This window comes from Pseudorasbora parva, chromosome 8 (genome assembly GCF_024679245.1).
Source record: "Pseudorasbora parva isolate DD20220531a chromosome 8, ASM2467924v1, whole genome shotgun sequence".
In the NCBI taxonomy this organism is placed as follows: domain Eukaryota; kingdom Metazoa; phylum Chordata; class Actinopteri; order Cypriniformes; family Gobionidae; genus Pseudorasbora; species Pseudorasbora parva.
In genome coordinates this window covers 23,093,748-23,118,449 of record NC_090179.1, presented here as the reverse complement: position 1 = coordinate 23,118,449, position 24,702 = coordinate 23,093,748, and the positions used below count along the sequence as shown (strand labels likewise).

The 24,702-nt window shown below is 38.8% G+C and overlaps 1 protein-coding gene across 2 annotated transcripts in view; it reads left to right on the top strand.

Annotated features, from left to right (window-relative positions):
• The window catches only part of dchs1a (dachsous cadherin-related 1a), a 130,211-nt gene that overhangs the window by 97,050 nt on the left and 8,459 nt on the right, over positions 1–24,702 (top strand). For both annotated transcript variants that reach the window (XM_067450444.1, XM_067450443.1), the window contains exons 3-15: positions 3,239–3,427; positions 4,039–4,270; positions 4,742–4,978; positions 5,293–6,333; positions 7,103–7,290; positions 8,566–8,662; positions 9,297–9,454; positions 13,852–14,701; positions 18,175–18,414; positions 19,861–19,986; positions 22,615–22,824; positions 23,315–24,181; positions 24,542–24,655. In XM_067450444.1, the coding sequence (XP_067306545.1) occupies positions 3,239–3,427; positions 4,039–4,270; positions 4,742–4,978; positions 5,293–6,333; positions 7,103–7,290; positions 8,566–8,662; positions 9,297–9,454; positions 13,852–14,701; positions 18,175–18,414; positions 19,861–19,986; positions 22,615–22,824; positions 23,315–24,181; positions 24,542–24,655 (4,549 nt within the window). The remainder of the gene's footprint in view (positions 1–3,238; positions 3,428–4,038; positions 4,271–4,741; positions 4,979–5,292; positions 6,334–7,102; positions 7,291–8,565; positions 8,663–9,296; positions 9,455–13,851; positions 14,702–18,174; positions 18,415–19,860; positions 19,987–22,614; positions 22,825–23,314; positions 24,182–24,541; positions 24,656–24,702) is intronic.

Here is a 24,702-nt window from a genome sequence, read left to right as displayed (position 1 = left end):
GGCCAGGTCGCTTACTCACCAAATGAGCTGTGTAGCCTTGAGAAAACCCAATGCAGTGAAACCAGATCCATTACATTAGCAAAAACTAACGAGAACTGGACAAGCTTATTCTTTCTCCCTATTAATCTTGTATTCGCTTACTTGAATGTTTCTTTTTCTCCCCTAAAAAAGGAGTCAAGAGGAATGGTGGGTGAACCACAAAACTCCACAAGTTAGCATTGGATTCCTTTGGCTTGTTCTGCAGTAACAGTTCACCCAGCCAAAGTCTCGCTTGGCTCGTTCAGGGCGGCTCGCATCTTTTGCTCGCACATGGAGAAAGAGACGAGGGAACTGTAAGAGCTGCAGAACGTGTCCAACATTCTCACTCTTGTCTCACTTTCACACTCTGATAATAAATTATGTATGACGATTAAACCACACTCAACATAAACACCAAACCTCTGTTTGTTTGAGCATCCTGACGTTGGCTCAACCGATAGTGTGAGCCGCCGCACTGTCTCTTTGTCCAACCAATGACAGGGGATAGAATGTTTGTAAATCACTTTTGTGGTGGACATTTGAACTTTTTTAGACAACTGTGATGTAATATATGTAACTTTTGAGATGAGTTGAGAAATTTATTAGGTGCAGTTCGGTTTTTGAGGTCATCTCGTGCATTGTGCACTGTTGGCGTGTCTGAGTCTGCGTGTCTCCATGAGTTACGGTGAGGAAAAGCACAGAGGATTTAGCAGAGATTTTGAGAAAGCAGCTCAAGCACACTTTGACCCACTTATGATTCAGTCAAGATTGAGATTCCACTAAACTTCTTATGAACTGTTATTGTACTGGCAAAGGCAACGCGCTTCTTAAACAGTACATCTCCAAATCCCTCGGCTCCTGTGTGTGTTTGTGAAGTTGCATATGCGTGTTTTTGCGTATGCATGCACTTTAGGTGCCCCCTTTAGGACCCGTAAAGACAATCATTCAATCAGTCATCATGATTACCGGCATCTCACCACATATTCAAACACACTCTAGAAATTATGAGCTTGGGTTTCTCCCCATTTTGAGAAGCCACTTTATTTAAATCCCCTTTTGTTGGAAAGATGGAAAAAGAAACTCGACCCCACTTCTGCTTTCAGTCTTCTACCTTTGAAGGGTTTACGTGCTTAATACCGATTGTTTTCTGCCGTCTTATTACATGTACCATGCATATAGTCAACCTGACAGATGTTTTAAAGATGGCTTGAGTACAAATACATGATTTCTTATGGTGACCAACATGCTTCCTTTTCTCATACATCTTCCATTCAATAGCTGCTACGAACAGCGCTACGACTGAGAGGAAATATTTATCTTGCAGTGCTGCTTTGGAGCTCTTTAGTTGGACTATATCGAGACCCACAAGTCCCCCAGACATTTCCCTGCTTTCTCTGCTCAAGCCAGGCTTTCATGGAAAATGGCTTTGTCCATGAAGCAGATCCTTGGTCAAACCGCCCTTCCACGGTTTGTTACCTCAAACTCTCGCTGTTCAGGCCTCAGGCATCCAACTTCTGTCAAGCTTTCCTGAAGGGAATAAGGATAGGTAGTGTGGTGTTTATGAATATCGTGCACCCCCTGCTCGGTTGTAAAATATCAGGGTTTGCTTCAGGGCCTTGGATAGTTAAAAGGTGGAACATCTCTCCGCTGTGGGCTGGGACTTCTTGTATTCATGATGATTATTTTTCCTACATTTGCTCCATGGCCTCTGCCAGAACCCGACCTCAGACTCGGATGCCCTCATCTCAATGTCATTTGAATCAGTTTGCAAAGTTTCAGCCGTCATCCACTCAAGACAGCTCATGGCCGAGGTGTAATGTTGTTTGAGGGTACATTTCTGAAGTTGAAGCAGTATTTTTCCTTTTATTTGATGAATAAGAAGCTGGATAGATTAATTACGCTTTCTGTACTTGCATTGAATGGCGATTAATTTTCTCCCAGATAGTCATCACCTCTATACAAGTCTCTTTCTCTTGGTCTCTATCTTCATTTGTTTATCTGTCTGTCGTTCTCTCCTGAGCTGTTCGCTGTGGCTGTGAAAGTCTTTATGTCTTCTAGCTGCCAAGAGCTTCCCTCCTCTTGGCTTGGAAGATCAAACCCAACTGTAGCAGAAGAGCTCTCCATGTGCTCTCTTAGTTTACCGCAGTATGTACCTGCTGCAGAGCACCAGTGCAGTGTTCGAGTGCCAAGGGCTGTGAACCAAGTCAGATAAATTTGTTGTGGTATTGCTCAGTGGAGTCCCTGGTTTATTTGTGACAGGAAACTGCTGAATGGTCTTGTTGGAATATGAACATTTAAATTAAAACTAGAACTGGGGGGTATATTAAATAATCACAATTCATATAATTTATATCACAATGTATATACTTATGCATATAAGTAATATGCATTGTATCATTAAAATATACAATTAATCAAATATATTAAAATATACAAGTATTTTTACTTCTTTCAACATTGAGTATTGCAATAATTTCAATGCACTTTTTATTTTGGACATTATTTTGCTGTTTCCCGTTTATCGCATCATTTGTTGTTTCACAATCATTCTTTGGCTTGCGATTTGTGAATATGACAGTATCAAGACGGATGTCTTAATATCTAGTCTTATTTATATCTCAACTTATATATTTAATAAAGTCTCATTTCAAATTCAATAGCAAAGTTTCATTTCTGCTAATCAGTTCAAGTGGTTTCAATGAACTGTTTTTAAATGGATGAGATTCAATCATTAGTTTGCGTTTGTACTCAGTCTATATGAGACACTTTATGTATACGTTTTAATTTAACATTTGTAATTTAACATTTGTTTACAAAATGTAACATTTGTAGGAAAATATTTAAGTTTATTTTCAAACTATTATCATTCAAATGGTATATTTTTGGTAGTAGATTTGACACTTTTTACATTTTTAATTTGATTGGCAACAGTTTGTTAAAAAAAATATTCATACAATGTATCACCCTTTTAAACGATTTCAGAGCAAATGCCTACATAGGATAACATCAAAAGGCTTAAAATACTACAAAAAATATTGATATCGGCCCTTATATAATTATTCCTACTGAGTGTCGAAACAATCCCTGGTTTATAAACAAAGACAGGGCATCTGACCCATTGAACCATGGTCCTAAACACTAAAAGTGTCTGGCTTCTCCGCTGAAGCTTTTTTGTAACATTTGGCTCAACTTTAATCTAATGTGTTCTCTTCTTTTCCAGGTTACAGCTACTGATGCGGATGGTGGGTCTTTTGGCTCCATCTCCTACTCTCTGGGCTCTGGTCCAGGCTCTGTGACCCCGTCTCAGTTCATCGTTGGCAAGCACAATGGACAGATCTGTACTACCACCAGCCTGGATCGTGACCAGGGTCCAGCCAACTACGACTTCACCGTTACAGCTGTGGATGGGGTGAGTGTCTCAGCAACCACATCCCTCAACAATACAATTGTGACATCAACTGTGACTGGATTGTTTTTAGAGGTGCAGCAAATTATGTCCGTTTTGGAAGCAAGGGGAAAAAATAGCCTGTATAGTAATTATTCAGTAGCGGTTTAGCATCCCGTGCCTAAATAATACTTTAAAGCATACTTAAATACTTTAAAGGAAATTTCAGCAGACACATTAAAGCACTCCGAGGCAGCTGGGCCCTAAAGAGCACCAGCTTGTAATATTTAATAACTTGGGGCTTTTTCCTGACATGCCATTTGCTCCATATGGGATGCCAGGCAAGCAAGATGTTTAGCGACAAGAAGCGTAGCCCATGTGTACACTGTCCCCTCAGCAGATTGCAGTTCTCAACAGGGAATGTAATCAATCTTTTTCCTCCCCAGAAGTAGTCTTTGAAATGTTTCAGCGGTTTCCGCAAACGTGAATTTTTTTTTTTTTGTGTAGTTCTGATATTCTAAGGAATGTTTTTAAGCCTAATATGTAGTCAGCCTCCATTAGTAGGTTTTACTAATACCTAGTTAGATTTTGTTGTATATTTTTTATACAGAACTTTAATGACCGTATTATTCTAGGGTGGACTTAGTTCAGAGGCATATGTCCGGGTGGACCTGATAGACATAAATGACAATCGACCAGCGTTCTACCCTCTGAGCTATGCAGTGAGCCTGAGTACACAGAGCACCCCAGGGACCTCCGTCCTGAAGGTGACTGCACATGACCCAGATGCTGGGGAGAACGGCAGAGTCATGTACCGTACAGTGCCTGGAGGGAGCTCACCTTTCTTCACTCTCAACAAAGATACTGGTGAGAAGATTAGATCTACCCTTATTAGTTCACAACACAAGTTCAACGATTAAGATTTTAAAACCATAAATATATAAAGTTTGGGGCCAGTAATTTATTTATTTATTGTGTTTCAGAGGTCTCTTATCCTTAACCAGACTGCATTTATTTGATCAATAATAAAAACAGTATTATTGTCAAATATTATTGCAATTTAAACATATTATTATCAACAGTTGTGCTGCTTAATATTTTTATAGAAACCATTATATTATTTTTTCAGGATTCTTTGATTATTAAAAAGTTCAAAAGAACGGAATATATTTGAAATATTGTGTCACTTGTGTTCTTGCAGAATTAAAGTATTCTTTAAAAATCTTACTGACCCCAGAGTTTTGAACGGTATGGGTTTCAGGGTATTCAGTATTCCTTGATGTATTCAGATTTATTTCTACTTAATTGAACCCTTTATTTTGGTTGTACATTTCCCAGGAGTGATTTCACTGTCCCGCGCTCTACATGGAAAGGCAAACTCCGTCATTACGATGGTGGTCTCAGCCCAAGATGGTGGGGGCCTTACCGCTCCAATCAATGCCAGGGTCAACATCAGCATAGTGGCAGGACTGGTTGCACCCCCTGTGTTTGAACAAGCTCAGTACTTTTTCTTGGTCTCTGAGGATGCCCTGCGTGGAACACAAGTTGGCGTTGTGAGGGCAAGCACTAAGAACGGTGGGTGAGCTAATCTCAGAGGTTTTTCAGTCCCCCTTTGGTCACAAAAATCCCTGTTTCCCTGACCAGATTTCTTCTGGCATTTTTCTCAATGGTGCACCACTTTTGCAAATAGGCATGGAACCACTGTATACACCTCATTTACAATAAACATTAATCATTGATTCTGTTTCACCACTTGGTTTTTTAACAATTTGCTTTGGATATTTGAGGCACTATATTCTGGTCTCGTGTTGAAAAATAGCTCTTCTTCTTTGTTTTCTTGCTACGCTGTAAACTGATGCATCTCTGGCCATCTGCCTCTTGGTTCTCAGGTTTTTCGAAGGATATCTCCTACACTATTAGCTCTGGTGACCCAATGGGCTACTTCACTGTGGATTCAGAGACCGGAGCCTTGAGAACAAGCTTGCCTCTGGATCACGAGGCCCAACCCAGCTTGAATCTGGAAGTCCAGGCACACTGCGGTAACCCCCCTGCCTTTGGCCAGACTAGGGTACGAATTACAGTGTCCGATGTCAATGACAATGCGCCCATCTTCTTGCCCTCATCCTCCGAGTCATTGATTCTACCTGAAGACACACGGATGGGTACAGTGGTGTACAAGGTCCAAGCAGAAGACCGTGATTCTGGACACAACGGTCTTCTGAGTTTTGATCTTTTCAGCGGCGGTGCACAGAGAACCTTCAGCATTGATCGCAACAGCGGGCACATTCGCCTGATTGGTGGTTTGTCGTACGAGAGCGTGCCCCGCTATGATCTGCAGGTGATTGCCAAAGACAGTGGAGCTCCTCAGCTAAGTTCTACCTTCACCCTGGTCATCCACGTACAAGCTGAGAACGGCCAAGGTCCCATGTTTGATAGCCTCACGTACCGAGTAGAGCTGAAGGAAAGCACACCTCTCAACACACGCTTCCTGCAGGTTCGAGCAATAAACCGAGATGGCGGCATCACCGCTGGACAATCGTCTACGTCTTCCACCCCATTAGCCTACCACCTGCACCCAGACGGTGATGCAGCAGGGTTTGGCATCGTGTCGGACAGTGGCTGGCTGTTTGTGAAAAGTGCCTTGGACAGAGAAGCCAAGGAGATGTACCTGCTCACTGTACTGGCCACATCGGGCAATGGACAGCTGAAGAAAACCGGTAGTGCCACAGTGCGTGTGTCAGTGATGGATGAAAATGACAACACCCCACGATTTACCCAAGAGAGAGCATTCCTGGCAGTGCGCGAGAACCTGCCAGCAGGCACTGGTTTCGGCCGGGTGTCTGCCAACGATCGAGATGCTGGTCTCAACGGTCGGCTGAGCTACCGCCTGCTCCATCTGGATCGCCACTTCCAGATCAACTCCCACACAGGTGAGAATCAAATACGGCAGGCAGTCCAACAGACCAAAACGGCTTTGAGTGACAAGGTCAACTTAACACCTACACAAGTTCTATATTGCTTTGTGGTATTATGTTTGTCTATATAGAGTAAGGATGTTTAAAACTACATATTTTCCAAATTAGTATTTTGATGGTGAGTTGTCATGTCCATTATCTGGTTTAAAGTCATGTCCAATAGCATTTCTTAAAAGTTACGTAGCTTTCCAAAGCTAGCAGCTTTCCAAAAGGACTCATTAAATATGCAAACCTTATCCGATCCTAGCCGTGGGCGTTTACTTCCAAGTCTCCAGTGCGTCGCGCCCATCAAAACCCAGCGTTCAGGAGAGAGCCTCAAAACCAGTGTAGAAAATAGTGTATTACTTATTAGTTATGATGTTTTGGGATGCAAAAACCACAGGAACGTCATTAGTTGACCTCAGACAACAGTATAAAAAATAAAAAAGCCAGTTCATGACACCTTTAAACACTAGAAGATTTATATAAACTAGCCACCAGCAGTAATTCAGTGGTCAGTTGTTGAATGGCTAAATGACTATTCTGACCCATCCTTCATGTAAAACTGTTGAGCATACTGGACATCACACAGCTCCAGACTTCTGGCAGCATGCTAACTGTGGGGGTTCCTCTTGGTGATGTCAGAATGTGCCATCTGTGCCTTCTGTCACTGACATGTTCTTCTGCAGTGAAATAGTTTCTCACCTTTTTTCTGTGTTTTTCCATCTGTCCTGCTCTTTTAAAGGTGAAATAAGCACAAAACTTTCCCTGGACCGTGAACTTCAGTCCAGCTACCAGCTCATTGTCTTGGCTCAGGATGGTGGGACGCCTGCACGCAGCGCTACAGGCACTGCTTTCATCACGGTTCTGGATGAAAATGATAATGCGCCCTCCTTCAGCCATGCTCAGACAGGAAGAGAGCTCTTGCTGCAGGTATGAGAGCCAATATTAGCTTCCTCAAAGCTACCTCTTCTAGAAGAGAAAAATAAATGTATTCAGCATGTTCTTCTACAGGTTCATTGTGTCAAGTTCACTAGGATGTAGATGCCTCAAAGCTAATAAACATGGACTAATAGCAGTACAACTTTAACTATTAGATTTTGTGAGATATTTTAGATCTCGTTAAGCTGATGAGATTTCTTGAAACTAGGAAAATAAAAGTTTGGGGTCAGTAAAAAAAAACAAATGATAACCTTTATTCAGTGAGGATGCATTAAATTGATTAAAAGTAACAGTAAAGATGGTACAAATGTAACGATACACTTGTGTCACGATTCGATATAAATCGTGATGCTGAACTCACGATACAATATGTATCACGATATTTTAAACAAAATGGTGTTGTTTTTTTTGTTTTTTTTTTACTTTTTTATATTATTAAAATTATATTATCATTAGTGTATTATTATCAGGACGCATAAATATTCCCCCTTTGCATTATTATACATTATATTCTCACACTGATTTAAATGATGTTTGCGCTTTAACTTTAAGGAGCGCCATTCCAGCCACACCTGCACTTCAGATTATCAATGCAATCAATCACAGTTCTAATCGCAAGAAAGCATGTCAAAATGACCGCTCTCAAACTGTAAATGCTTAGCTAATCCAAGAAATTTAATTCTGCATTTACTCACTCTCATGTTTTCACGCGTCATGCAATCATTTGAACATCTGTGTTTACTACAGTGTGCGCGTTCTATTAAATACATTAATCATAGAAAGCCATTGTATCTCTTCAGAAGACTTGGATTTGGAATAGACCACCCGATTTTTTTTACGATGGCTTTATGACATTTCTGAATCTTTTAAGTTTGAGAGGAATGGACTTGACATGATGGTGGATGCATGATGACAGAGTTTACATTTGTGGTACATTTGTAAATCATATCGTTTCCATCTACGGAACATATCGTCACATGTTCTTATATCGTGATATACCGTTTAACGATATATCGTTACACCCCCACTAAATGACATTTTAAAGTACAATAAAATCGAAAGATATTAATATAAATTGTGGTAATATTTCACAATTATACTGTTTTATTGTATTTTCATTCTACTAAATTCAGCCTGGGTGAACATAAGAAGAAAAAAAAACTGTTTTGAATAGTAGTGTGCTGTATATTCTAAGATTTCTACTCTGATTTCTTATGTAGTAGTGAGCTGTATTGATTTAAAAAGTTAACTGAAATCTCTGTACAGGCCCTAGAAGGTCAACCATCTGGATTTCTACTGGGAACCATTCATGCAAAAGATCCTGATGAAGGAGAAAATGGAACTATTTTCTATTCTATGTCTGGTAAGAACAATAAGTGATATGATAAGATAATCAATTAATCAAAACCATCTTGTAACCAGATGCAAAGTTTACAGCGATAAGCAGTTTGTCTTGAATACTGAACATGAAACTGCTTTGCAATGTGACAGTCCCAGCTAATCAAGGGATATTTAATGGTCAATGTGATGTGGAGGAACATTTCAGACCAATGTGATTCCACGGTGGGTGGAACTACCCATTGTGACAAAATTATTAATGCAGTTGCAGCTGATTTAATTAATAAAATGAAAGTTTAGTTAATATTGCACTGTATACTGATACTAAAAAAGTATGCTGGTTCTAAAAATACATCATACCTGACCCATGCGATAATATTCTGCTATTCATCACAGTTCAGGCAGCGTGACGTGAAGTGTAAAAGGTAATGTGTTGATGTGTGAGATCATTAAATATGTTTTGTAGCACATTTACTGAATTTGACACATAACTATTTCATTCTGTATTCATCAAATCCAGATGGGGTCTCTAACAAGTAACAACACAGAAGTCATATGCAGCCTTTGTACAGTAGAAAAATGGTCTATTCCATCATTCTTTATCTGGTTAGGACATGCAGTGATGCAACTTGTAATGTGCCATCCTGTCTTTGCCATAGGTCCCAGAGCTGAACGTTTCACTCTGAACCCAAACACCGGAGAGCTGCGGTCGTCTTCCCCTTTGAGTCATTCCGAGCGGTCTGAGTACAGTTTCGTCATCCTCGCCTCGGACCGAGGTTCACCCCCTCAGAGCTCCACCATAACTTTGAAAATACAGGTCAGTCTCCCTCCAGGAATTAGATGGGACATATGAAACAGTGGATAGGTTAAGCTACACTAACGCCACTTTCACACTGCACGTCGGACCCGCAATATTCCCGGAACATTGCCAGGTCGCCTTCTGTGTGAAAGCAACCACGTCCCGGAATTGATTACCGAATTGAACTCGGGCCGGGGACCTAGTAACATTGCGGGATTCGACCCGGGACGAGCGCTGTGTGAACAAAAGCCAAAACTAATGCCGCAACGTGTACGTAGTTATCGTGCGACTCCTAGAGCTTGTTTTTTCAATAATACAACCCTGCAGTGCCAGAAGAGCTAGTCGGTGTTTTAAACGCAGAGAGTGTTCGTATACAAAAGAAACTAAAATTAAACAAGCAGAAATGTGTGCAAACTGGACACAAGTCGAGACCACGGTTCTCCTTACTATCCGCGCTGAAAGCTGAGATCGCTCGCCGTTATACGTCACATCAGGATGTCACGTGTCAACTCGACCCGGGACCTCGTATATTGTATATTGTGTATATTGTGCCTTGATCAATTATGGCTACACTGTAAAAATTATTTAGAAAAAAAGTTACCTGGTTGCCTTAAAATTTTGAGTTCATTGAAATTAAAATTTTGAGTTAATAAATGGATTTTTTTTTGAGATTCAACAACCTTTATTCAGATATTATTAAAAGATTTTGAAAGCATATTGGGTAATTGTGTGTGTTTTATTTCTGATGTGAAACATGCTAAATAGTGCTTTTTTCATGATTTATCAAATTTTTTATGTGGTTCAGATAAACAAATTTCCTTCATTGTATCAACTCAAATTTTTAATTTCAATAAACTACAAATTTTAAGGCAACCAGGTCACTTACTTTTTAAAGTTAAACCAACAAAAATCAAAAAAACAAAAAAAAAATTTTTTTACAGTGTATAAACCTTCAAAAATGGAAGTTAGCACAAGGGCCTTTGGTCATATCAGAGATTGGCTTCGTCGTAAGTTAAAAATAACACCTTCCTAGACATGGATCTACTCGTCACCTTTTCATAACATGCATAAATGATTTATTTAATACCGTTACATGAAAATCTGAACGTGCAAATTATTCTCTACAGGAGTGGATCCGTTTACATCCGCTCTCGTGTTAAACAGCATGTGAAGGAAATATGGAATGATCTAGTTGGCCTAATCAAGGCTTACATTCTTGCCTTGCAAATTTCCATAGCTAACTCATCTCTCCTAGTCCAAGACTTATAACCTTCCCCAAGCAATGCCGGGAAAAATACTCTCAGCTGGCTAATTTTATGTGCTCAAAGATGAATGTCTCAGCCTTGGCTTTTTTCCCCCATCCCCCTAGCCGTTGTTGTCTGCAACATTTTAAGCGTGATATTACGGTGTAAAACATTCAGAGTAGGAGTGACCGTGTCCCAGCTGCACCGATACAAGTGCCAGCTGTGCTTTCCGCTATGCTGTGTCAAAGTCTCGTAATACAGTTCAGTAGCCCTTTGAAGAACAGAAAAGCTCCTTGTGAAATACCCCAGCGATCAAATTAATATTTCTCCAACTAGTCAACAGAGTGGAAACAGACACAACGGACAACAACGGTAGTAATTTCCAAAATGTGAATGCCTGGAAAACATATTTATGCTATGTAATAATCATTTAATATTGTTTTATGTGCCAAGACAAATAATTAAGTTTATTATTGATATCTAATTAGAATAAAAAGCGCTCTGACAAGGCTTTGATACTTCTAGAAATCAACAGTTTGATTTAAAAGCAGCTGTGCGGGGGGAAAAAAAGTAGATATTTTGTTGGAACATGCTTTGACATGTCATTTAGCGCTTAATGTGGGGTTAATTACTCCTCTGTCCTATTATGTTTCATTAGAAGACTTGGCCTCAAGAATCCCGTTATTGCCAATATACTAATCACACTGCTGCGTAATGATGATTTACTCATAGTAAAACAATGAATAGGTATTCATGATTACCTGTAGGGCAGTGCATACTTTTATTCTCAAACTTGTTTAAGTTCTAACGCATAGCTTCTAAAGATTAGTAGCTTGCATGTTCTGCTTTTGTATGTTTTTCCTTATCTAAATGTTTGTTTCCATTTTTCTATATCTGTCTTTTTCTTTCTGTGCACATACACAGTCTCTAGTAACTATCAAAACAATGTCTCATCTGTGAAAAGAAACTGTGCAGGCTTCCATATTAGGAAGTGAGGTTCTTTTGCTTTGAAGTGTTTCTGAGTCATCTATGAGGATTCTGTATTTTTTTACGAAGAATATTTGCAAATTTTGGATGTTCTAACAGTTTCCTATTTTGATTATGTTTACTTGAATCCAGTATTATTTTTCCTGGCAGTCATAGACCCATCAAATTAACTCTGATTAATGCTAGCAGGTTTGTTGTTTGAGCTTGTAACTCCTCCTCCCAACACCCCAAAAAAAAGATTGTTCATTCTCTGGAGAAAGAGAAGACAATGTGGGCTGAAATATGTGGGCAGCAATATGCAATATTTGTAGTCAACTGGCTGGACACCTAGGGTTCCGCCCGGTGTAGTTAAAATTAATCAAAACTAAATTAAAAAAATAAAACAAAAAAACTGATGTTAGATCTATAGTAATCAAAAATAATATATATATATTTTTTTAATGTTCATTCGTATTTGGCTGATTTGTCAGTTTTGCATAGTATCAGTCATATGTGGTTTAGGTAAGATAATAATAAAAAAATCTGTATATATTTACTTTAAACAGTGTTGGTACTGTGTTCACTTTGTGTAACTTTATATCCAGTTCTGTTTTAATATCTGATGTACTGTTGTTAATATTTTGAATTAAATTTTACTTTCATATTTTCTGGTTTTGAATTTTAGTTATCAAGTTAGTAATTGTGTTGTGTTTTTGTCATTTTGCTATTTTTTCAAAGATGTGCATATATAGTTTATATTTATTTTAGTACTTAAACTAAATGAAAATTATAAATGTTGCCCTGTAAACTAGCTGAAATAAAATTGATTTTTATTAATTTATTTTGTTAATTTATTTTAATGATATTTTTATTTAGCCTAGAAATCTAGACGCACCCTAGCGGCAGCAAAATTAATTTGTACCTAGTGTCGTCTAGCAACTCTACATAGACGTGGGAGCTAAAAAAAACACTCAGGCCTATCACATCGTGTATAGAATGGTGGGTGGGCTTAAAATAATGACTGCAGTGTTGCGGCAGTTCCGTGTGCTCCTTGTAAACAAAGAAGCTACGGTAATACGGCAAAAGTTTAATCTATCAACTAGCTCCGCTTCACGTTGCTCTGGTTGGTTGTAGCGCTATCCTATTGCTTGCAGAGGGAATCTGAAAGACAACCGTTTATCCCGCCCCTTTGATTGAGAAGAGTCTAGCTGTGGCTTGGGCTTTCCCGTCTCATCGACCAATCGCGATGAGTTTCTCAAGGCACCTGGGTATGATGTCATATGTGTGATGTCATATACCCCCCCCCCCCCCCCCAACCAGTTCAACAGAAATGCCCTGCAACCGATTCTAAACATTTAATTTGGCCAAAATAACGATTGCCTACACCCAACCCTGATCCCTAAACCTACCCATCACAAGAAACATTGTGCATTTTTAAATTTTCATAGCATTTAGTACGTTTATGAAACCATTTACATTGTGGGGACACACTCACATATAATGTTTCATTTCAGCGTAGACATACACGCAGAAACACACACACACACACATAATGGTTAGTTTCGGAGTAGACATACACCCGGATAGCTCAAAATGCGTACAGATAACATGCCACTTGACTTTAGAAAGTGACATGTATGTTTACACAAAGTCATGTTGCAAGATGCTAGATCTTATGAAGCTTCTGTTTGAGAAAAGCTAATTAGCGGCGAATGTTGAACATGTTAATCCGGATGTTGACAGCTAGCAGTTCAGCAGAAGAGTTGAAGAAGAAGAAGGGGGCGTTCCAGTCTGCGAAAACAGAAACCCCACCAGCACGATAACGCCCCATTTGTGGCCGCCGTTGGATGATATTGCTTGGATTGAGCCCTGTCAATGATGTGTTCCCAGACCCAACATCTTGATGTGGGTCTGGCTTGTCAGGCAAATTTTTATTGGTTTTATAGAGAAAATGTTATAGTACAAAAATATACATATGGTTAAATATCTACACAAATAGTTTTGTTGTTGTTGTTATTAACTTACCACAGCCACATGGGACTAACATGATGCAAAACAGACAAATAAGCTAAAGAGGTTTTTTTGCGTTAAATAGTTGAATCTAGTTTTATCCAATAAATTCCGTCTCTGCTGTCAAATGAACATGTCGAACATTTAGCAATGCTTTGCATTCATCACAAAGACATACATTTCTTTGTTTTACAGGTTCTGAGCTCAAGTAAAGGATCGGCCAGCACTAACCCCCAACCATTAAAGTTGAATTCTGTGGAGGGAGCTAAACCTGGCTCTATCGTGGGGTCTGTACGTTCACCTGATTCTCAGACCCTTCCTGAAGCAGGCCAGGTCACGTATACCGTGGTGGGAGGCACAGACTGTGATGGCACATTTGTGGTAGACCGCCAGACGGGTGACGTATACCTGGCCCGTGAGCTTGACTTTGAAAAAGCTCCTCGATACACTCTTCAGGTTGAGGTGGATGACTTCTCCATGTCCCTCCCTAAAAGTCACTTTGTAACATTGGTAATTGATGTCCAGGACAGCAACGATCATGCTCCTGAGTTTCCCGAAGACCCCGTCATCATAGTCGTCCCTGAGAGCACAGATCCTGGGTCGACTATCTACACCTTCCAGGCCATTGATAAAGACGGAAGTGGACCCAACAGTGAAGTACGCTATTCCATCCTTCAACAGTGGCCAAACGTTCCAGATCTCCTGTTCCTGGATCCAACTAAAGGAGTTCTCACTCTGGGAATGATGCTGGATCATGAGAGGACCTCTTCGCTACTTTTGGTGGTTCAGGCGACTGATTCGGCCCTTGATGTCAGTCAGCGGCGCCGTGGAACAGTCACAGCCCGCATATTTGTCACTGATGTGAATGATAATGACCCTGTGTTCATCTCACCGTCTGTGGTGAGTGTGATGGAGGACCAGCCTGTGGGCTTTGTCGTGGTCTATGTCATGGCTGTAGATGCAGACCTGGGAGAGAACGGACGAGTGACATACCGTATCCAGAGCGGCAACAACGGAGGAAAGTTCAGTCTTAACCCAGATACAGGTAAACCTATCAGTAACTCTGAGAATGAAAGATGTAACCGCAATGTTCATGATATATTGCTCTTTTCATACCCCTTACATGAATTTGAAGATTATTTGTGTTTATTTATTTTTATTTTATTTTTTTCACTGCAGCCCTTATGAAGCTATTTGGCAAAACATACATTACCATTCAAAGTTTGTATTCGCTTTGATTTCAGTGTTTCTTATGCTTACCAACTCTGCGAAAATAATATTAGTTTTAAATATTTTTTTTCTATTTTAAAATAAGATATAAAATGGATATAAATATAAAATTTAAAATATTAAAATATAAATTATTGATTTTCAGCATTATTACTCCAGCATTCAGTGTCACATGATACTTCAGAAATCATTCTAATATGATGATTTGCTACTCAAGAAAAAACGTATTCTTATTTTTATCAATGTTGAAAACAGTTGTGCTGCTTAATATTAGTTTTTTCAGAACTCTTTGATGAATAGAAAGTTCAAAAGAACAGCATTTATTAAATATTTTGTATCATTATTAATGTCTTTACTGTCCCTTTTGATCAACTTAATTGAATGAGTCCTTGCTGAATAAAAGTATAATTTTTTTTACAGACCCCAACATTTTGAACGTAGTGTATATTTACATATATTGAACACATTTGAACTCATTCTTATGTATATAACAATGCTAAACACTATAAAGATTACGTGATGTGTATGAAAAGTGATAAGAATAGTTAGCACAGCTGTAATACAACCATAATTGTGCATATTGTTTATGTTTATCTTTTGAAACTTTGTTATTTGATTTTATTTTGAGTGATTTTCAAATGCTATGGCCAATTACTCAGCCTAGCAGTAACATTAGGAAACGCAGCAGTGATTAAACTGATGTGTGACAGGATAGTAAGAGATTAGTTTTCTGTCATCATTTCCTCACCCTCAGATTGTTCCAGACCATCATGATTTTCTCTGCAAAATTGATTCGCATGCAAAATGCACCTTCATGTTGATTCTGCATTTCTGCTTGACTCGCATTTTGACTAGCAAGTCAGAATCCCCTAAATGCCCTTTAGTTCTCTTAATCCTAAAAACCGCTAGCTCAACATCTCATCCACTGAGAAATGCTACCCTGTGCTGTGAGTTCTGAACATTTTCTCTCATCTGTTTGTGTGTTTTTGCATTAATGCATCATGACATAAAGCAGGAGTGTAAGACAGTACACGCCACTCAGCTGGTAGCTATTTACAGCATGTTTTAACACTTACAGATAGCTCAGATTTGTTTTTATATTAATGCTTTGTTGTGGACTCCACATTCAATATTAAGGATCCTGAATGTATTAAAATATGGAACTAGATCAAGTATGTGCTCACAGTGCTTGAACCTGTTGTACAGTTCATTGCAATAACAGACTACATAATTGATTAGATTATAAATATTAAAGAGATAGTTCAAAAAATGTTAAAAAGCCAGTTCATGACACCTTTAAAATCTCAAACCGCATTCACTGCCATTATTAAGCTTGGAAAAGCAAGGATGTTTTTGTTTTTTTAATATAACTCTTTTTAATATAACTTTAATATAACTCTATAACTCTGACTGTATTCACCTGAAGAAGAAAGTCATATACACATTCCTATGTGTATATGACTTTCTTCTTCAGGTGAATACAGTCAGAGGCTTAAGGGTGAGTAAATCATGGGCTAATTTTATTTTTTAGGAGAACTATCCCTTTAAGCTGTCAAAATAAGCTTAAAGTGAGTTTAAGCATCTCTTTTCCAGCAGTGAAAGTATGGTAAATGATCACCAGAGACTCTCAAGCTGCAGAAACGCCAAAAAGCCATAAAATGGTCACCATAAAATTGGTCCATAGTACTAGTATTTTGAAAAAATTGAAGTCATATGTCATTATTCTCTTCTTTTTTATATATATATATATATATATATATATATATATATATATATATATATATATATATATATATATATATATATATATATATATATATATTTATATATATATATATATATATATATATATATATATATATATATATATATATATATATATATATATATATATATATATATATATATATATTTATTTATATATATATATATATAATATACTTTTTTTGGTGCATTGTCAAATTTGGGGAGTTTTGAGATCATCAGATATGAGAATCAATTGGAAAGGCATCATTGAAGTCAAAACTGAAGTCAAGACAGGTGAATGATATTTGAGAGCTGCAGCAGATATTTTTTTGTGAAAAGCAACTGAAAAAACTGTTGTTCTTTTCCTCAAAACTATCATATGGCTTCAGAACACTTATTGCACTGTCATATAGACAAACTTTATGATACTTTTGTGGTTCTTTTTGACCTTTTTGTCAGCATTCACTTTCTTTGTATAGCAAAGATCTACCTCAGCTTTGCATCAAACTTTTGTAATCCATGAAAGCAAGAAGACCATACATGTTTTGTTGGACACAAGGTTAAGTAAATTATGATAGGATGTTCATTTTTGGCAGAACTCTCTCTTTAAAATGACATTTGTCTGCTTTGTTAAAGACAACCCCCTCTGTGCAAACTCTTTCTCTTACTTTGGAAGCTCATTATTAATCCCTTCAGCTATTAACATGCGAATAGAAAATCAAAACATCTTCATTCTTCCTCTTGGTTTCTCCTACGTTATCAGAACACAACTGTTGAGGAGTCAAATTGTCTGAAAATATTCGAGCTGGTAATTCTAACCAGATTAAAGCCTCAGAGGCATGTTAGCTCAGCGTTATGGAGATAGAAGAGAGGGAAAAATAAGTCAAGACAGAACGAAAACACCCTCTAGTGTCCCAGTTCCCATCATGCCTGTACAGCCTGCTTTGAATCATTGTGTCTGGTTCTTTAAAAGCATGAAATTGAGATTGGATCAATAGGAGCACCGCTCGCTTGTGGTAGGCTAACGATAGGGGCGCTGGCACCCCCAAATTTGAGCAGGGCACGACAGGCAGGGGCGTTGCGTGTCTAGAGTGCTTGTTTATGCGCTCTTTGTGTTTCTGTGGAAAAACTCAGAGATATTGTGTGTGTGTGTGTGCCAGATAGTTGAGCTGTTACAGTGGCCCAGCGAGTGTTCAGGTAGGGAGGGCTCTGCATGGGAAAAAAAGTATTATTTAAATACGTCGCATGACTTTCAGTAATTTTTAACACAGCAGAAAGGCGTCAGCTCTTCATGCTGTTATGTTGCTTTTGCAAGATCAAAGTGTGCTACAACATGGAAATCATTCGCCGTGCGAGCGTGTGAATGAGGCTTTGCTTAAGTGCGAGTGGTTTTGTTTTAAACAATTTACATCATGGCTTCATTACTGTGTAATTGTTTAAATGCAGTTCAGCAGGCGATCACTCTCAAGAAATACCAGACACAAAGCTTATTACATTCATCATATGGTAGCCTAACCCTTTTCATGCTTATTTCCTCTTTAGGGTCTTTGTCTATTCTTAGACCAATTGACCGTGAAGAGCAAGACCTCTACAACTTGACCGTAGTGGCAGAAGACCACGGTTTACAGCAGCAGAGCAGCTCCCAGTTACTGTCAATCCAGGTGATTGACGTGAACGATGAGGCACCGTACTTTGAGGAAAGCGAATATGAAGCTTTTATTGCAGAGAATCAGCCTGCAGGAACCACTGTGCTGGTGGTTTCAGCTTCTGATATGGACCAAGGTAAATTATACTCCTATATATTATAAACATGCCACTGGTGGTGTATTTATAATATTATTATTATTATATATTATCTGTTATATTTATTAAATAAATATTGTATTTATTTTAATGAATATAATTAATTTAATTGTAAATATTTCTTATTTTAATTATGTTTTTACATTAAAAAAAATTACATTAAATTAAATATGTATTAATATTTTAATATTTAATTTGAGTTATTCATATATTACAATTAGTCAAAGGTAAATAAAAAGGTAAAATAAATAAATGATGGCAAACTGAAAAAAAAAAAATATATATATATATATATATATATATATATATATATATATATATATATATATATATATTTTTTTTTTTTTTTTTTTTTTTTTTTTTCAGTTAGCCATCATTTATTTATTTTACCTTTTTATTTTTTATTACCTTTATTTATTTATGGTTTCTTTATTTTAATGAACACAAATATTATTTTTAATAGTTTTAGTTAAAAATAACAACACTGCTGTGTACACAGAGACTAATGTCTTTGGCCATTATGTCACATCTCGTGCCATGAGAGCTGCATTTATAAGACTCTGTGTAATGTGGTTTGGCAAGGTATGTTGCCTGCAGACTCGCAAAAACATGAATTTGGAATTAGAATTTTAGAACTTTTAATCTTGATTTAGTCTGATGGGAGTGAAATCTCTTATTACCAAAAATACATATGATTCAGGAGTATGATTTATTAATGTTGTATTATGTTATGTTCTTTATTTACTCACACTAAATGAACATGTTAAACTAATAGTAATAATAATTGTATTTACATTCCCCTGTATCTCTGCCACACGACAACTCAGATATAATTGATATTAAACGATACAGTCTGCAAACACGCATTGAGTGAGAAAAGTTAATTTCCACCTTGTGAGATTATTGATGGTCACACCATCCTCTTTAAAAGTGACACGAATGTTTGTTTACGGCTAACATTCCCCTAAAACACTGGATACCACAGCCAAACCCATCACAAATAAAAGTGTGTGGTTTTAATTGGTGCCAGCCCGGGGGGTGGTGAAAGGGGAGTGCTGCATTCTCTTGGACTTACTCAGGGGCAAATAAAACAGAAGGATCATAAACTTTCTCTCCATGAACAATTAGCGAGGTAAACAGGTGACACTCTGCCAGATTGCTCGCCTTTTGCACGCGATCTGCCATCAAAAGACTAGGGGGAGGGCGATTGAGACCAACTGCTTAGACAGCGGTATTAACTACAAACAAATAAAAACAGGGTGCGCTGCCGAGTTTACTTATTCCGTGAGAAAAGTCCATTGTACAAAGTGAACGCAGCCTCTTAAGAATGATGACTTTTTTTTTCCTCAGATGTGATCATTTGGACTTGCATTCGGGGGAACATTCATATATATCTCATGTCATGTCTTTATGCTTTTTCCATAGGGACCAATGGAATTGTGATGTACGGAAGCATTGTAGGAGATGATTTCAGTATTCATCCGGTCACAGGAGTCATAACCACTTCCAAAGCTTTGGACAGGGAAGCCCAAGGGGTGTATGCTGTGACAGGTACTTCAGACAGAACCCAACTGCTTGCAACTGAGAATTTACTGGTGCTGGTCATATAATTAGAATATCATCAAAAAATGTATTTATTTATTATTAAAGTTTATTTATTTCACTAATTCCATTCAAATATTAATTTGACAGACTGATATATTTCAAATGTTTATTTCTTTTAATTTTTTATAACTTTATAATAACTTTATAACAATTTTTATAATTATAACTGACAACTAAGGAAAATCTCAAATTCAGAAAATTAGAATATTGTGAAAAGGTTCAATATTGAAGACACCTTGTGCCACACTCTAATCAGTTAATTAACTCAAAACACCTGCAAAGGCCTTTAAATGGTCTCACAGTCTAGTTATGTAGGCTACACAATCATGGGGAAGACTGCTGACTTGACAGTTGTCCAAAAGACGATCATTGAAACCTTGCACAAGAAGGGCAAGACACAAAAGGTCATTGCAAAAGAGGCTGGCTATTTACAGAGCATTGTTTCCGAGCACATTAATTGAGAGGCAAAGGGAAAGAAAAGATGTGCTAGAAAAAAGTGTACAAGCAATTGGGATAACCTCACCCTGGAGAGGATTATGAAACAAAACCCATTCAAAAATGTATGGGAGATTAACAAAGAGTGGACTGCAGCTGGAGTCATGGCTTCAAGAACCACTGAGCACAGAACTATGTTAGACATGGGTTTCAGCTGTCGCATTCCTTGTGTCAAGCCACTCTTGAACAACAGACAGCATCTGAAGCATCTCGCCTGGGCAAAAGACAAAAAGGACTGGACTGCTGCTGAGTGGTCCAAAGTTATGTTCTTTGATGAATGAAAATTTTGCATTTCCTTTGGAAATCAGGGTCCCAGGGTCTGGAGGAAGAGAGGAGAGGCACACAATCCATGTTGTTTGAGGTCCAATGTAAAGTTTCTACAGTCAGTGATGGTTTGGGGTGCCATGTCATCTGCTGGTGTTGGTCCACTGTGTTTTCTGAGGTCCAAGGTCAACACAGCTGTACACCAGGAAGTTTTAGAACACTTCATGCTTGCTGCTGCTGACCAACTTTATGGAGATGCAGATTTCATTTTCCACCAGGACTTGGCATCTGCACATAGTGTCAAAGCAAGCAGTACCTGGTTTAAGGACCATGGTATCCCTGTTCTTAATTGGACAGCAAACTCACCTGACCTTAACCCCATAGAAAATCTATGGGCTATTGTGAAGAGGAAGATTCGATATGCAAGACCCAACAATGCAGAAAAGTTGAAGGCCCCTATCAATAATAATAATAATAATAATAATAGATTTTATTTATAACACACTTTTCATTCCGAAGAATCTCAAAGTGCAACAAAGGGAAAAAATAACATTGAATAAAAAGTAAAAATATAGAATACTACAAACAATCAACAGAAACAGAGCTGATGGTGAACAGAAACAGAGCTGATGGTGGAAGTCTCTGTAAGCTCGGAAGCACACTGTAGTCCAATCCATGTTTTACATTTCTCCCAGCGCTAGAGGCTCTGTTGCCACATTCCCAATTCGGCAGTGACCTGATGACGTCGTCGAGGCATGACAGCTGAAGACCAGATGATGGGTCTTCATGACGATTCAGATGATGGAGATCGCCGCAGCACCATGCAGGAAGCAGACAACGTTTTCCGGGCACTTCCACGGCCGCAATGCAAGACGGAACAGCGGTGCAGCGGAGAAGCGGAACATCACAACATCATGCTTGATGCTGATGATGCTGGCCCGGTGCAAACTTCAGCCACCATGCAGCTCAAGCCTGAGGGATACCACCAGTGAGCAGCCGACACCCAGAAGAGAGAGCAGTGGCAGCGAGCAACATCAGATGTCCTTCAAACCAAAACCAACCGCAACAATTCAAACATAAACATCAGTGAAGCGGTGGAAAATGGCAAACGGCGAACAACGTCCTCTCAGTGGCTGCCAGCAATCAGCAACAGTCCCAATTGTAGCTCTGACTGTTAGACTAGTCACAAACATAATAAAAGAAAAAGAAAAACTTTACTAGTACAGTAACATGATTTTTTGGTGGAGAAGTGGCGAACAGACAACGCCAGCGTCCTCTCCCCCACGTTGCCTAGCAACTAAATATCAAACTATCAGAGCAACCTGACATAACACCTGAGCAGTGCCACAGACTGATCGACTCCATGCCACGCAACACTGCTGCAGTAATTCAGGCAAAAGAAGCCAGGCAAAAGTATTGAGTGCTCTACATGCTCATACTTTTCATATTCATACTTTTCAGTTGGCCAAGATTTCTAAAAATCCTTTCTTCGTATTGGTCTTGAATAATATTCAAATTTTCTGAGATACTGAAATAGTTTTTTCCTTAGTTGTCAGTTATAATCATCAAAAAAACATTTGAAATATATCAGTCTGTGTGTAATGAATGAATATAATATACAAGTTTCCCCTTTTGAATGGAATTAGTGAAATAAATCTACTTTCTGAAGATATTCTAATTATATGACCAGCACCTGTATTCTCAGATATGCTTTAAATGACATATATTGCATTTTTGTGTTTGATTCTGCCAATGTCATGTCACGGTTGGGCACACATTTGTTTAGCCAGTTTATAACCTCTTTCTCATAAACAGTTTATGCCAGAGATGGTGGTTCTCCTCCCAATTTCGCCAAGACCACTGTGCGCGTCACAGTGCTGGATGAGAATGACAATAGGCCGGCTTTTGGGAGAGCGTACTACAGTCTGGAGGTGCCTGAGAACCAGGAGCCTGTGACGCTCTTCACAATTAGAGCTACAGATCAAGACTCCGGAGACAGTGGGGTGGTGCACTACAAAATCACTGGTATTAATGCCATTAGCAATGTTAATGTTTTTGTATAATATATGTTAAATGTTATTATATATTTTATACAAACAGCTACGTAATTGTTCACACATGTTTTGTAATGCCCAAAGTCATTTTCAGTTCTACAAATACTCATTAATCCTTCCCTCATATGTAGCAATACTTGGTACAACCTCATCAGAACTCAATCTAGGCAACATCATTGACTAGACTAGTTTGCTAAAGTATTCTTCATCTTCCGAGTTCTGCTCCGTCTCGTGCACAGTTGAGTTGCAAAGCTGAATTATTCCGCAGCCATTACTCCAGTCTTCAGAAATCATTTAAATATTCGACTTGCTGCTTAATATTTTTTGTGGAAGCCATCATTTATTTATTTTAACAATAATTTGATAATAGAATAGCTTTTATTTGAAATAGCAGAATAACAGTGTTGATGAAATTGAACAGGCCAGATGACAACATCATTTTTATATCTTTCTTTTCTTAGAGGGAGATCATTTTGGTGATTTCCACCTGGACAGAAAATCAGGTGTGCTGTCCACCTCTAGGCCTTTGGATCGAGAGTCCAAAGCAAAGTACACCCTCACCGTGGAGGCACAAGATCAGGGTATACCGCCCCTCACCAGCACTGTCACTTTGGACATCAATGTGCTGGACCTGAATGACAACAGCCCAGTGTTTCCCAGCAGCAGCTACTCTATGGAAGTATCAGAGGATGCTTTAGAAGGGTCTCTTGTTCTGGAGGTTTCAGCCTCTGACAAAGATGAAGGGTCCAACAGCCAGCTGGTCTACTTCCTGAGTCACGAATCCAGAGGTATGTTTATTGTGGACCAACACACAGGTCGCATTATCACAGCGGCAGCTCTTGACCGAGAAAAAGTGGCTTCCTACAGCTTCCAAGTCTACGCCATGGACTCCTCAGCGGCCAATCCCCGTAACACTTCCGCTGATGTGACCGTCCACATCTTAGATGTAAACGACAATGCCCCCTTCTTCATCACAGACCCACTCATCATCAATGTCTCCAGCACTAGCCTCTCCAACCGCAAAGTGCTGGCCACCATGAGAGCTGAAGATAAGGACTTTGGTGCAAATGGATCTGTATTTTATCGGTTTGCGAATCCTGTCAAAGGCTTCGCCATAAACTCCTTGACGGGGGACATCCAGGCCACTGAGAAGCTCCATGCTCTGACCCAGAGCCAGCGGACCCTCATTGTGGAGGCCATGGATCAGGGTAACCCATCGCAGTCCTCTCTTGGAGTGGTGGTTGTATACATCCGAGAGCAGAGTTACCAGGGCATCCGTTTCTCGCGCAACACTAGGGATGTGAGCCTGCAGGAGAATGCCGCTAAAGGTACGATAGCAGCCTTTGAATCCATTGCAGAAAGGTCTAATTGCTGTACATCAGTGATATCCAGCTGATATTCCTCTAGCTCAAACCATAGAGCATGACGCTAGCAACACAAAGGTCATGGGTTTGATGCCCAGGATATGCATGAGCTTCAAGTCATAATGCCAGTGTAATGTAAAAGCTGGGGAAATTAGTTGCATGGCTAAATATCCAATGCCGTCTGATATGATAAATAAAAAAGTGCAAAATTGGTTGATACCCTTTATAGTATTGATATACACTGTGCGTCACTACAATCTCTAATACATGCCAAGTTGATGGAAAATCTTAAATCTTAAAATTTTAATCTCAACTTTTTTATAGGTACAGCAGTTGTTCAGATACAGGCTCACTATCCTGATGGATCTAGCAGTGGCATCAACTACAGCATTTTCAGTGGCAACAAGCAGCAGTCTTTTAGCATCAGCTCCCACACTGGTATGATAGTAAATCTAAGTCTTTGCATCAGTTTATTGTGAGATGTT